The sequence below is a fragment of the Phyllostomus discolor genome, chromosome 4, assembly GCF_004126475.2.
Source record: "Phyllostomus discolor isolate MPI-MPIP mPhyDis1 chromosome 4, mPhyDis1.pri.v3, whole genome shotgun sequence".
Taxonomy (NCBI): Eukaryota; Metazoa; Chordata; class Mammalia; order Chiroptera; family Phyllostomidae; genus Phyllostomus; species Phyllostomus discolor.
The window spans coordinates 46410207-46425024 of NC_040906.2; the positions used below are offsets into that span (position 1 = coordinate 46410207).

The 14818-nt window shown below is 42.2% G+C and overlaps 1 protein-coding gene across 1 annotated transcript in view; it reads left to right on the plus strand.

Moving 5' to 3' along the window:
• Nucleotides 1-14818, plus strand: part of PDE11A (phosphodiesterase 11A) — a 321994-nt gene that overhangs the window by 278606 nt on the left and 28570 nt on the right. Inside the window, exons 17-19 of the mRNA XM_028510818.2 lie at nucleotides 2472-2535; nucleotides 8483-8557; nucleotides 10269-10352. Of these exons, the coding sequence (XP_028366619.1) occupies nucleotides 2472-2535; nucleotides 8483-8557; nucleotides 10269-10352 (223 nt within the window). The remainder of the gene's footprint in view (nucleotides 1-2471; nucleotides 2536-8482; nucleotides 8558-10268; nucleotides 10353-14818) is intronic.

The following is a 14818-nucleotide window of genomic DNA, read 5'->3' on the forward strand; positions in this document are numbered from 1 at the left end:
GGAAAAGGCCTTTCGCTTCTTGCAAAGGTTTGATCTAAAAAATAAGAGAGAACTGCTCATTTGCCTCCTTCAGTTCTTCCCGGGAATCTCCCACCCTATCTTTGCCTTCCCGTTCTCCCATCTCCCTTATTGTAGGCCCTTTCCAATTCATGCTTGTCAGCTGCTGTCCCTACCTCTGTTCCCCCTTTGCCAGACTATTTCACACCTACTACCTAAAGTTCTCTCCTTGAAGGTCCAGCCAGGCCCCTCCCGGACCTCAACCTTAAATGACTCCCCGATGCCTATCAGATAAAAGTTTCATCTCTCCCCAGCCCCTTTCCGTCTTCCCCCTTGGTATAGACTTTCTGCTCCACTTTCATCGCAAGTAGAGACTCTTTTGCCAGACTTTATGGGTAACAATCCTAGCTTTGATACTTTTCAGCTGCATACCCTTGGGCAAGCTATCTAACTTTTCTGATCAAGGAATGTAAAACACCATTTGCTTTGTAAAATAGAAATAATAGAATCCCTGCTCAACAAATGGTAGCTATTAGAATTATCATCATTAGAGCACCTAGAAGATACCCACAAAATTTATTACTAACTGATTAATGGTGATATGAATATGAATTTGAAAAGTAAGTTTCAAATGACCAAGCAGATGAAACCTAAGTAATTATCCAAGTTATGGTGCAAATAGGCAAGCTTAGAGAGGTTATTTCCAGTCCAGAAGAGAGACTGCAAAGCCCGGCGCATTGCCTACAGTCTTGTCTCCCTCTGGTACGAGCAGAGCCTAAAATGAGAAGCATCCCAGTGCAGCAAGAGGGGTTCTGGTAGCTTTGTAATAAGCACAGAATCCTGAATCCTCTACTTGCTTTGGGAAGGTGGCTCTACCCTTCCGTGTTTCCATTCAGCTCTCTGTAAAACAGGAATCAGAGTGCCCACCTCAAAGGCTGTGATGAGGATTCATTTAGCTGGGAGTTAGTTGGTAAAGCACCTAGTACAGAGACAGGCAAACTGTGAGCTGCAGAAGTGCTTGCTACAGAAGGCTGGGTATGAAGAATAGGCTGATGCTGGTGTGCCTGGTTGTGCTCTGAATGGCCCATTGTTATCTGCCTCATTCCCTGGAGGGGTTTCCTGAACAAGTTACGCCCACCCCTGCCATCCAGGCTCTGCCTTCTGGGAAGCAGACACATTTCCCGGCCCTGGAATCCGGCCGGGTATGAACTGCTAACACCTGACATCAGGACAGCCCTCTGGCCCTGAACAACACACCCTTTCTTCCAAAAGGAGCCAGCCAACATGTGGTTTCTCAGCTCAGATCCGTCATTACTTTTCATCGCCTACTGCTGCTTGTGGTACAAAAAAAGCAGATTTTGGACAAAGAGTGTGTCTTATTTTCCCCTTTCCAACCACATCACATCATAAGCATCAGTGCTCTTCACTATTTGAATTGTTCCCGTGTCTTTATATCTATGGTTCAGTGTGAATTCTAGTTAAACCCAATAGAAATCTGTTCCTCAAAAAATCTGATTCTTATCTTTCCTCTGCTTTCTTACATGGTCAGATTCATGAGAGCTGTAGCCGACTGTGTTTCTTTGTAATTCTTATACAACATGGTCGTAGCCAGGTAGTATACTGGAGAGAAGCAGTGTGGCTCTTGCCCATAAATCTTAGCTCCACAGAGGAGAGGACAAGGGGCTTCCAATGCGGCATGGGCCTCGCCTCTGTGCTGTGGGCTTCCTTCCGTTCCCATCAATCAGTGGTAAGCTGGTAATTAGATTCATCAGCTATTGTATATAGTATTACATACTGATTCCCTTGCTGATAGTTAAAAATATAAAGCATTGTCCATTACAAATAATGTTTTTGCAACAAAACAAAAGAACTAGCAAAATATAACCAAAGACACTGAAATAGGGGATAGTCTGACAGTGACCAGATGGGAGAGAAGAGGGAATTTCAGGGGGGAATGGGTAGGGTTTACAGGAACAAATTTGGAGGACACATGGACAAAAACTAGGGGTGGGGGGTAATGGGGGGAAGCGGGGAGGGTTGGGTGGGTGAGCTGGAATGGGAGTAGGGGGGAGAAAACTGTACTTGAACAATGATTAAAATAAAATTAAAAAACAAACAAACAAATAATGTTTTTGAGTAGATAATTATGTTTTAGCATAAGGTTCAGTTTTAGGTTCAGTTTTAGGCAGAGTTGCTTAGCTCAGGCATAGAGAAAATCATGCTTTGCTTTCTTCCATCTGCTGCAGACAAAACAAGGGCAGCCGAGAGTGCGTGCGAGCTTTGTCCTCCTCAGCCGCGTGGCCGCAGGATGGAGATGCTGAACATGGGGACCGCAGACAGGGCTTCCCTTGTTGAGGAAAAGAAGATGGGAGCTTGCCTCCATCCCATTTTACTTATTTATGTATCTAAGATGGGTTTGCTTAGGAATGCAACAAAAGATTATTCAGGCTGTTTTGTTTGGTTCTGTTTTTCAGATCAATGTTAATGACAGCCTGTGACCTTGGAGCCGTGACCAAACCGTGGGAGATCTCAAGACAGGCAAGTGGTGATTAATGGCAGGGCTCAGCAGAGGAGGGACTGGGGGTTGGGGTGTGATATTCCCAGAGCCCCGACTACCAGACTCTGAGACCCTCGTCAATTTGCATCAGTATTAACATGATGTAAAAAATAGCAGGAGGCTTTGGCTCCACATGGTTTATTGCCCAGTCTTTCTTTATGGTGTTTCTACCAACTAATATTTCTGACTCTGGAAGATTTTTTTTGTTAACACACTAAATCCAAATAACACTTCGACTATTTCTTACAGCAAGCATTTAAAAATAATGTTTTTGAGTAGATAATTATGTTTTAGCATAAGGTTCAGTTTTTCACACCTGAAAAAAAAGCCCAAGGAGTAAAAGGAAATTCTATTTTTCTTTTTAAAGACTAGAGATCAGAGGGCTCTTTGGCCAAAGTGTGCAAAGAGCCCTCTGATCTTATCCAAAGCTAAAAATCATGCCTTCACCATCTGGTTTCACTGCCAAAACTGTTAGTTCTAAAGCAAGAATAGTTTTCAAGCCATTTTACATTTTATGAGGCACCTACTGTGTGAACTATGGGGTCTAAAATAGTGACTTGGTATCTTAAGATTTGACATTTTAGGGGAATAAGATACATTCATATAACAATGCACAATGTTTGTTGGTTGCATAAGTAGCCAATATTAAATAACTGATACATATGTACTATCTCATTTAAATCTGTAAAACCTCTTTGAGGTAGGTGTAGTTACTCTAATATGCTGAATAATGGCAACCCAAAGGTATCAGATCCTCACTCCTGAAACCTGTCAACAGTACCTTAAGAGGAAAAGGGGTCTTTGCAAATGTGATTAAGTTAAAGATCATTGGTACCATCCTCATTATCATTGTCATTATCATTATCCTGGATTTTCCAGCTGGGTCCTGAATCCAGAAACAAGTGTCATTATAAGAGAGAGGTGCAGGGAAATTAGACATTTAGAAGAGGAGAAGGCAACATGAAGATGAGGCAAAGTTTGGAGTGATGCAGCCACAAACAAAGGGATGCTGGTAAAGGCGTCAGCAAGTGAAAGAGACAAAGAACAGATTCTTCCCTAGAGTCTTCAGAGCAGGGGTGGCCCTGCCAACCAACACCTCAATTTCTGCCAGGGACCTGATGTTGAACTCCTGGCCTCCAAAATGCATAGAGAATAAATTCCTATTGTTTTAAGATACCAAGTGTGTTGTAATTAATGGCAGCCCCCAGGAAACTAATACAGTGATTATCCCTATTTCACAAGGGAGGAAAATGAGACTTAGTGGTAGAGCTAGGTATTGAAATCTTAGCACATTAGGCCCCAAAGCCTTCATTCTTCACAGTGGCTTACGCTTTCTTACACAGGATGCATCAATCAGCAGTTTTAAATGATGCGTGTCAGTAGCGCAGGCAACGTTACCACTAAACCCAAAATCTCTGGGGCTTAAACCAACAAATCACTCCTGAACGTGTGCATCCAGGGTGGGCTGGCCCCTCTTGTCCTCATTCTGCACTGGGGCTGAAGGAGCGGCCACCCTCTGGATCCCTGCAGCAGATGCCCTGTGGTTTACTGGCAAGTAAATGCACCCTCCCAACAATTCATTGGCCAAAACCCGGCCCAACCATGCAATACAATCCTTCCTTGTGCCCAGAAATTAAAAAGCCAGAAATAGTTATTGCCTACCACAATTTACTCTTCAAATCACACACACACACACACACACACACACACACACAAGATTCATTCTCCTTCTTCAGGCAAAAGGCAAAATATGCTCATCCTCTCCCCAGGGGAGATGACCAAATGTCCCATCAGTCGTGGTCTCAAGCTTGAAGTCCAGGCCCTCTGGGTGACATATGCTGGTCTCCACATCAGGTCCATATGCACATGAAAGCCCTACACACACTGAAAATACAGCATCTACCATACACCCAAACCACAAAATACTCATCATTACACTCCCATTGAGAAAAGGAAGAGGTGGTAACTTTTGGCAGTTGGGGATCCACAGCCATTGCAAAGTCCTCCTGGGCATTTTCCATGAGGGTCCTCTGCTCTGTGGTGGCCTGCTTCTCTAGGAGATGTCCTGGGTTCACTATTTTCCATGGCTTTTAGCTCCACCCTGGAAATTATTCCCTTTTCATTATCTTCCCTGGCTATAGCCCAAAGCCAAGAAGATTTCTCAGCCCGCTTTCCACCTAAAGAAGGATGAAGATCCAAGGCTTCTTTCAAATTTTAAGTAGTCACAGGCTTGTGGTCAGTTTGGGCACCAATGCTCCGTTAAACATCTAGTCAGCGCCTCATGTCTTTGATTCTCCTGATCTCCGTTTGCCAGCAGCACCCACACCCATAGTTCTGTTCTGTACAAACGTTTCAGATCTGCTATATTTCTTTGCTTCCTTATGTTCAGGAACAAAGAAATAGGCACATATAGTTTTCTTTTTTTCTCTCTCATGACCTAATTCCCAGCACGTTGTGCCTAACGGGCACTGCCAGTGAGAGAGCTATGTAGTTAAATCTCTTCTCTGGACCATTTTGTGCAATTGAAAGGACATCCTGTGTGCCACCTGATTCACTGAGTTTTCAACTATGGATGCGCTGACCATACCTTCTATCTGACTCTTGTTGCAAGGCTGAGTCCTGATCAACCTTTGTCATTCAAAACATATCTCAATTTTTGTTTTTAAAGTTTGGGGTTAAGAAGCAGCTTCATCTTCCATCCCTACAACACCCTGAATTTTGACTTTATTTCCTCTCATTCCTGGTTATAAACCTGCCAATCCTTTTCTGAGCTCACTTCTAATAATACCTAGCAAAACAGTAAATAGCAAACATCACATGCTACTAATATTTTGTTTTCCAATCTCTTCCCTAAGGCTATAAGTTCATTTGTGTCATTATTTGCTTTATTCCAGTAAGGATCATACAAAATGGTTTGCCATTATGTAACATGGATCAGCCATCATCCTTATAGCATCCAACCACCATCTCCTCACTGTTTTATACCTGCCCCCAAGCTAGTACCACATATTTTAGGGTCTTCTCCTTTCCTTCTTTTCTTTCTTTTTTCCCCTTTCCTTTCTCTGACTGTGTTCCTTCTTACTTACCTTCCCAACCAACCTTCCCTCCCTCCCTCCCTTCCTTCCTTCCTTCCCCTCTCTCTTTCTCTCTCTCTCTCAGCAGCACCTCACTTTCAAAGCGATTTTGGTGTCAGTCAAGGCTAAGCTTTGCTGAGTTAACAAATATATTCTCAAATTTTAGTTGCTTAAATATAAACAAATAAAGGTCAATTTCTGGCTCATATCACAGTCCAGTGCAAATTGGGTGGTTTTCCTATAGAACTCTCCTTCAGTAAATAGCTCTCTTCCAATGGAGCTTTTCATTTCGTTGTGGCATATTTGAATGTGCATGAAGCAAAATAACTGTGAAGAGTTTGTGGTTGGGCAACTAATTTATACATCTCTGACCACCTTTTACTTCCCCTGTGTGAGAAGGCCTCTCTTGCAGTAAAGTCTGAGAATCGACAGCAAAAGAGAGATAAGGCGACTCTGGCAGGTATTGGGGGAAAGTGTAGTCCTGGGCGTGGCCACTGTGATAGGGATGGGGAGGGAGGGGAGGGGCGGAGCATGGGAGAAAGCTAGGGGGCTGGGGGAATAGAGGAGATTGGAAAGGGAGTGGGCTGAGGGATGGAGTGTCAGGACCTTCAGACACCCCAGCACAATGCATGTCAAGAGCTAAAGGAGCAGGAAGAAAAAAAGGTTCTGCTGGGTGCTTTAGACCAAAGAGACCAGTGCCACCTGGAGATGGTTTTCCTGGTGACTGATGTAAATATCATTTTATTTTCAGGATGTGAACTTTTGCTAATAAGTGTAGAAACTCAAGAGTTCAAGGAAATAAAACTCAAAGCCGTGTTTTTTCGAATATGTCGTTAGAAGTCTTGTCACACCTCTAAACTGGAGATCTCATTCGTGTTTGTCTCTGAGTTGGTTAAGCTATTTTAAAAAACGTAATCACTTCTATGATTTTAGGAAAAATGTGGACAAAAACAATGAAACCTTCTTTTAAAAATATAAATATGTTTCTTATTTCCTGGAAGTTGATTTTTTGAAATTCCCTTTCAATGTTTAAAAAAAAAACTGGTGACTATTCTGCTTTTCCTTCCTCACAGACGTGATTATAAGCATGTGGGTTTCCCCAGTGAGCCCTTAAGGCCTGATTAGCATCTCAATTTCCTTCCTTAATACAAAATTCAATCACAAGTCACTTAATGTTCCTGTTTGGGTTTTTAAGTACAAACAAAACAGTGGTACGAGTCGAGTGTGAAAGAAGCCCAGGGGAGACACCCAGGACAGCTTTAGGAAGATCAAGGACAAGATTTTGCTTTAATGTATTTGCTTTCTGGGGGCTGCAGACCTATATAGGACTCCCACTTGGCTGACCTGATTGTACACTGGCATTCTTTAGTGCAGAAGACCCACCTCAGAGCAATCTGAGGGCGAGTTCTGGGGACTGAGGAAATAAGGCCAGGCCCACGGGGAGCCATTCATTCTTTGTGAAAAAGGCCAGGAGCACGAGAGATAGGCCTGAAGCACTAATGTGAAAGGTAGTGGCAGAGCCTGGAGAGCAGAGAAGAAAAGTCCTAGAAAAATTGAGTCAGTTCCAACTAGTTTTATGCTGTTGAATTTGTTAAATGTTTAAAACCTGAACTGACTAGATATTCTATTTCTCTATAAATAACTGTATGCTCGCTACTCTCACATTTGTGTGTGGGTGTGTGATGAAGACTTATTTTTCACGAAAGTGCCTGAAAGATACCCTCATGTAAATGATCTTGATTCTATGCACTTGACCAAAATCAAGGCATTCTAGTCTTTACCTGGCCTAAGAACCTCATTTTTATAAGAGCCTAGAATAGGGAGAAATCAGGCTGGGGATCCAGATCTTCTTGCCATCAGGTTGTCTAGGATTTCCCCCCCTGTTCTTGCAATAGCCTGTAAATGCAGCTAGTTCCTCTCTGAGATTTCCTCTCTAACGCACACCACAGTGTAGTGGCACACACCTGTTCAGCACTTCCCTGTCATGTCGATCTGCGTCCCGTAAAGCTGTCCTTAGAAGCACAGGGCTAGGAAAAGGAGAGAGTCTCTTTAGCTTGACTGTGATTGGTAGCTTCTGACCATCCACAGGAAAGGATGAAAGGTGGAAAAACACAGGTTCTTACTTTGGAAAAATATCTGCAGTTTGGAGTACCATAGCCATACCATTGTGCTTGTACCAGCTAGAACCTACCATCGATGAACACTCGTAGTACAGGGACAACCTGAGGAGCAAACCACGTTCTTCAAACCATATCATGACACACTGTAAATCCAGCTAATGCTGCCCCGTGGCTGACTGCTCCAGCAGGAGGCAGAGGCGTGCCCTACAGTTGCTCCCTCCAGGGTGCATGCCGGTATTGGTAGGGAGAGGCAGTTCAGGAGTTTTTTGTGATGGCAAGTTTAAACCAATTTAAGATAAATGTATGCAATGATGTTAAGAATCCACAGAGAAATACCCAGAAGTGGATTAAATTATTATGGCAAATATATTTCAATAATATATTATAATAAATTATTAGGTTAGTATTTGCTTCATTTTCTGGATACGAGCATTTCCTGCTTTGAAGGTGGCAACCCAGGTGCCTCATCCCACATATGTGAGCTGTCAGCGCTGTGGGAAACTGTCTAATGGCCTGTGTCTGAAACTGCGCTGCACAAGTTCTTCTGAGTAAAAGGAAATCGGTTTTGTTGATTAAATTCTGTAACAACTTCAAACACAAAAGGTTAATGTACTTCCTCATAAGCCTTGAAAATGATTGTCTGTGTTGAAGATAACTGCCACACACATAAGCTAACTCCCGAGTCTTGTGATAAAGTACACGCAGCTATACACTAAAGTATTTATATATTTCAGGTGGCCGAACTTGTAACCAATGAGTTCTTCGAGCAAGGAGATCGGGAGAGGTCAGAACTCAAACTCACTCCTTCTGTAAGTTCATCCTTTTATTATGATACATCTACCCTTTTGAGTGATACTTAAAAAAAAAGACTCCAAAGTACAACTTGAAAAAAGGAAAAATTAAGAATGGATTTAAGGAAGCACTCCTGAAAGTTTAAAACTTTAATTATACTTACATGCTAAACACTCTTATTCCCAGGTTTCTGATTAAGAGTGGTGAGCTGCTTAACAAGAATCTCCCAAGCACCCATGGGGCGGGGGGTGGGGGGGACAAGTAGGCACAAGGGAGGATGCACAGAGTGGCATGTGATCACTCAGAGCCCAGTGCTGGCATTTCAGACGTGGTCAATGACTACATTGGAATAAAAATACGGGGGAAACATTAAAGGCCAGCTGTTCAGCCTTCAGGAGCTAGAACAGACAGCTGCAGTAATTAATGGATATTCGAGATTTAATTTTCAATTTTGAACATTCCAAAATCTCGAAAACAAATCATTTTAAGTCTCTGTGTCTATTCTTTGTTTGCAAAATGAAAAGTTTCATCCAGGAACTTAGGTTCAGCTGATTGAAATGCTACTTATGTTGGATTCATTCATTTGAATATTATTTGAGAACACTTACTGTAGGCTCAGGATGGTGCTGTTTTCACTCACCAGGTTACAAAAGATGTAAATACCTTGGTCACCCCCCCTCATGGATGGGCTGGCCTCTTTGTTCTTAATGAATGGTTAGCTAAAAACCCAACAACTTTAAAAATGGTGCAAAATATTTTAATGGCTGTACAGCACAGGGGAGTCAATGAAGTTCAAGACCTGTGTCAGTTGTCAGCAATGTCTATTTACGACAATCATCTAGTGAAAGACACTCAGGTTGTTTCCATTCCTGACCACCATGAATGATGCTTCAGTGAACACAGGGTTACAATTTTCTCCAAAATATAGCTAAATTTTCTCAACATTATAATATAAAGTTTAAAGGCTGGGGATGATGAGGAGAGAATGGGTCCCTTCTACCATCATCCATCCAATAGTAGATAAAAAATTTTGGTTTTTATCCATGACACACGGAACTTTATTTTTTTAATCCTCACCCAAGGATATGTTTGTTAATTTGGGGTAGGGGAGAGAGAGAGAGACATCAACCATTTGCCTCCTGTTCACACCCCAACCAGGGATCGAACCCACATTCTCCTGGTGTATGGGATGATGTTCCCCCGGCAACTGAGCAACCCAGCCAGGGCCAGACAGAACTTTTCTGAAGAACATACAGAATTGCCAAACAAAACCCCACCCTGAAAAAAATTAGTACAAATACTCCCTATTTAAAGTGAAATTGCTTTTAAGGATCTTTTTCAATCTATCCCACTCTCTTTCACTATAAAAATAAAAGCCTGCCATTATTTTGGTGGCAGTAAAACACATCCCATTCCCCTTGACTTGTACCCAGTGCCCAGTGACCTGATGACTTGATTTAGTGGCAGTTACCTATATCTGAAGACAGATTTTGGCCCCAAGGAGTTGTGTGCTATAAAGTTCAAATAAATTCGCTTACAAATCTCATAAAAGAAGTGGAAATACTTTATTTCTCATCATAGATACAGGAAAAGAATGTACGTGTAAAGACTGGTTGTAATTTGTGAAGTGTTCAGTTGGAAAAATTGGATCATTGCGGGAAACTGTTTGACAAGGCATTTGTAAAATTCTGCATTGTAATAAAGCAAGGTCCCCCACCCCCATTCTAGGCTATTTTTGATCGGAACCGGAAAGATGAACTGCCTCGGTTGCAGCTGGAGTGGATCGATAGCATCTGCATGCCTTTGTATCAGGTAATCGCAACTTGGGAGGGCGCGTGTGTCCTGGCTGAGGAGAGGAGTGCACGCACTGTACTTTCCACTTCAGTTTGGGGAGGCTTGTCCGGCGCGTATGTTTCTAAGAACTGTGGTTACCCTGCACCTTCTCTCAGATTGCTGATCCTGTCCTGACATAAATTGGTACTAGTAGGCCGGAGAACCAAGGACATAATCTTCACGGGCCTCAACTCCTTCATTTGTAACTTGGGGATAATAATGTTTTTCTCAGTATTTCTCTACCCAGCCATCACCTAATAGTCTCTCCCGAAGGAGAGCTCGCAGGCCCTGCAACTAGGAAATCCCCTGCACATCGAAATACTGCCGGCTCGGACAGGTCCTTCAGGAAAGAGGCTTGTTTAACCTTGATTAACTCTAAACTTCTCAAGCAATTGGACATGGAAATCTTTTTCCCTTTTACACTTTTTCTTTTGCTTATATTAATACCATGAGATTTCCATGAATCCTGATTTTTGGCTCTGACCCCATGGTCTGGGCCACGGAGTTTTGTGAAGCACCTTCCACCTTAAAATCCCTCTGAGATGCATGGGACAAGTGCTACCACTGAATTCCGAGCAAAATGCACTCATGCTTTCAGCTCTGCTGCCTGGTGTTCAGGACCCTGGGCCTGGCGAGGAGACAAGCACCATGGGCTTTGACTGTTCACTCGCCCCGTTTGGAGTATGGACTAGGGCGGCATCAGTTAACGTGAACAGTTTAGTGCACACTGGCTTTTAATTCTACTTCCAAGCATTTGCCTTCCTGTGTAAAACCCAGTGAGTTGTTTACCCCCCACCTAGCTCAATCAGTCTGAACTTCTTTTCTAACTTCAGATGCAAATCACATGCAGGGAAAGCAGAACTGCTTCACTTGCTCACTCTGAGTAACTCCATTAAGAACAGTATTGTTTTTTAAGGACCTCACAATCATTAAGTTTCACACTTATCTACCACTTCGTTTTCAGCACTTTGAGGAACTGCTGAGCCCTGTCACATAAACCTGAAAAAAAATACTGCCTTGAAGATGGAAATGTAATTTTTTAATATTTATAAATAACAAAAGTTAATTCATTTTTTGTTTTAGGTTATCCGTGCAACACATGATCATATAAAGTCAAAGTTTAAAATAATCTAAAATAGATTCTTTTAGTTATAACTGGAATGTAATGTTCCTTTATTTAATAATGAAAGATTGGATGAAAAATCAAGAATGACGCACCCTTTATTTTAAGAGGGCCCTCAACTCTCTTTTCTGCCTGCTCCTCCCCTCCTTGACCTTGGCATTTCTGAGTATGCTGGGCAGCGCTTCAGTCGGGCGAACCTTCCTCTGCTAAGTTGACTTGACAACACATGTTGAATTATTTTTTTATGTTGTTCAGTTTTTTTGTGCCCCTTTAGGCAATAAATGGGATGAATAAATTATTCTTGTAATGAGTAAATTCCTTCTGTGTGGGTAAAGCTTAGGAGGATGAAGACATGTGCTTGTGGAGCTGATAAATCTTTTGCACTGGTTTACAAAGCTATTTTGGGAATGAACTCAATGTTGACATGACCTTTCCATGGGATGATAGTAAATGCTGGAATAGCCTCTCACATGCTTCTCCATGTTAATATAATTGTTTCATTACTGATTCACAATCTTACATTTCTTATCAAATACTTTGAAATCTTCAGTTAAGAAGGAAGTTACTTGAGTTTAAACTGAAAATAGCAATTTTCAGAATTTAGAGAGTAATATTACCACATCACATTACTTACTATTCCTGACTTTTCACATCTGTTTTATTTTATTACTTATCTGTAAGGTTACATAAAACCTGCTATTTTGATCCTCAGGAAGTTAACATATGGAAGTGTGAATGACGCTACCAACAAATTAGAGTTATATCCCGCTTACCCCGGGCCCTGGTTTTGGTGTGACGGCCTTTCTACCTCCGCTGGATGGTTTGTCCTCTCCTGCCTTTTGTTATTGAACTAAATGGGAGAGTCATGGCATTCTGAAGGGGAGTGCGGGAGGAGCTGTGTGTACACGTTTCTGTTTGTACCTGCAGCTCTGTCTCCTCACTAACAAAGCATGGAAATTGTGTTCTATTTTGAGTTCCTTCTCTCACTAACTTTTAAAAATGACCTCACAGATTCATTTGTAAATTCTTTACAAAGTTTTTAAAACAACATTTCAAAGAGCCTGCCAACTGAAACTTTGTAGAATGATTTTGTTTCCTCTTTTTTTAATTGAAAATACTGGGGTGACATTGGTTCACAAAAATATACAGGTTTCCAGTGTACAACTCAATAAAAACTCATCTGCACACGGTATTATTGTGTGCCCCTCACCCCAAGCAGAGTCTCTTTTCATTCCCATTTCCCGCCTTTGGCCCACCTCCACCTACCTGGCACCCCCACTTCCCTCTGGCTATCACCATGCTGCTGTCTGTACCTATATGTATGTGTGTGTGTGTATATGTGTGTGTTTGTGTACATATGTATAGGTATGCACATACATATAGGTATATGTGTGTACATATGTGTGTGTGCATACATTTTTTTTGCTTAATCCCTTCACCTTCTTTCATCCAGTTCCCCAGCCGCCCTCCCCTCTGACAGCTGTCATTCTGTTCCATGTATCCATGCCCATGTTTCTATTTTGTTCATCAGCTTATTTTGTTCACTAGATTTCACATATAAGTGAGATCATAAGGTATTTGTATTTCTTTCTCTGACTGGCTTATTTCACTTAGCACGATAATCTCCAGATCCACCCATGCTCTTGCAAAAGGTTAAAATTTCCTTTTTTGCACGGCCGGGTAGTATTCTATTGAGGATCCCTATTTTGCTCCATCTCACGCAATGGATTTTTCATTATTCAACTAGATAATTGTGTATAACTCTCGGTGCTTCAGAACTAAAATGGAATCAGTCAGTGGGAAGAAATCACCATTAGTGCAAGGACACAGAATCTTTTGGAGGTGGCTCACTGAGCTAGGAAAGTCACTAAGGTGACACTAATTGCTGAGGCAAAATGTCCACAGGAGCTCAGGCTGTTGTAGAGAAGGTTGCTGGGGTTTTGAACATGGAAGTGCAGTGGTGAAGAGTCCGAGAGGAGAGAAGGCAAACGGGAATGTGTGCAGGTGCCAGGAATCCCAAATGCAACAGGCCTGAACTCACAGGGCCTCAGTCACAGAGCGTAAGAATGTACTGTGGCCTTGCTAAGTCAGTGTGGCAGAGGGCCAAAGCGTACAGAATAGTACACAGGAAATGAAGAATGTCCCTTTGATTTCTTTTTTTAAAAGACTTTATTTATGTATGTATGTATGTATGTATGTATGTATTTATTTATTTTTAGAGAGAGGGGAATGGAGGGAGAGAAACATCAATGTGCCAGAGATACATCAATCTGTTGTCTCTCACTCACCCCCCCAACCAGGCCTGGCCTGTAACCCAGGCATGTGCCAGGACCAGGAATTGAACTGGTGACCTTTCAGTTTGCAGGCTGGTATTCAATCTCCTGAGCCACACCAGCCAGGGCTCTTCCATTTTTTTCCCCTGGTCTTTCATTTCTTTTAAGGCCAGGGTTCTGAACCCAAGACGGGGCAGGTTCAGGTGTCAAGAAGGCTCACAGAGCCTGAGGGTGTTGCGTAGAGAGCTGGAATCTGCTTGCAGCTGCTTGCAGGGGAGCAGCGTGGAGAGGTGCAGTCTGGCGAGGGCCTCCACCGGAGGCTGCTGGGAGCTTCTGTAGGACCCAACTGAGAGTTTGGTGGGAAGGGAAGGGGTGCAGTTGGGCAGTAAATACAACTTTTGACTTCATTGACTTTCTTTGGATAATTTGGGTTTACCACATGGTTCTGAAAGAGTTGTGCTTGTCAGATAGCAAAATAGATCATGCACTCTCTGCTCGTGCTCCAGTTTGCAGAGTTTTGTCTCCCCTCCAAGTGATAATGGCTAGTCTTCCGTGCCTGAAGGGCTGGCTACTCATCTGTGTGCTGAGGTGGGAACTTATAAAAAGTACACGGAACCATTTGGGATGTTCACTACATTCAAAATTGAAGCTCTTATCTCCACAACAACTTTGATTTCCAGCCGATTTGTCACTGTGTTGAGGTAAAACAATGAAGACACATTCTTTCTCCCCCTTCCCTCCACCCCAGTAAATCTATTCATTAGGAAGTTTCCTCAGTACTCTGTGATTCATTAAAAGTGACTGACAGAAATACATAAAAATAAAGAAATAAAATGATAGGTAAGGAAGGAAACTTCAGGGAACAGTCCCAGATCCACAGATAGTTATATAATAGAGGGATATGCCATGTTTGTAAATGAATATATAATTCTCCAGAATTTGCTCATCTTTTTAATCTTATGGTTTTAAACTTTTCTTAAAAAAAAAAAAAGAAAAGAAAATCGTCCTAACAGGCGGAAGTCATGATTTATCTTTGACAGCATTTTAAT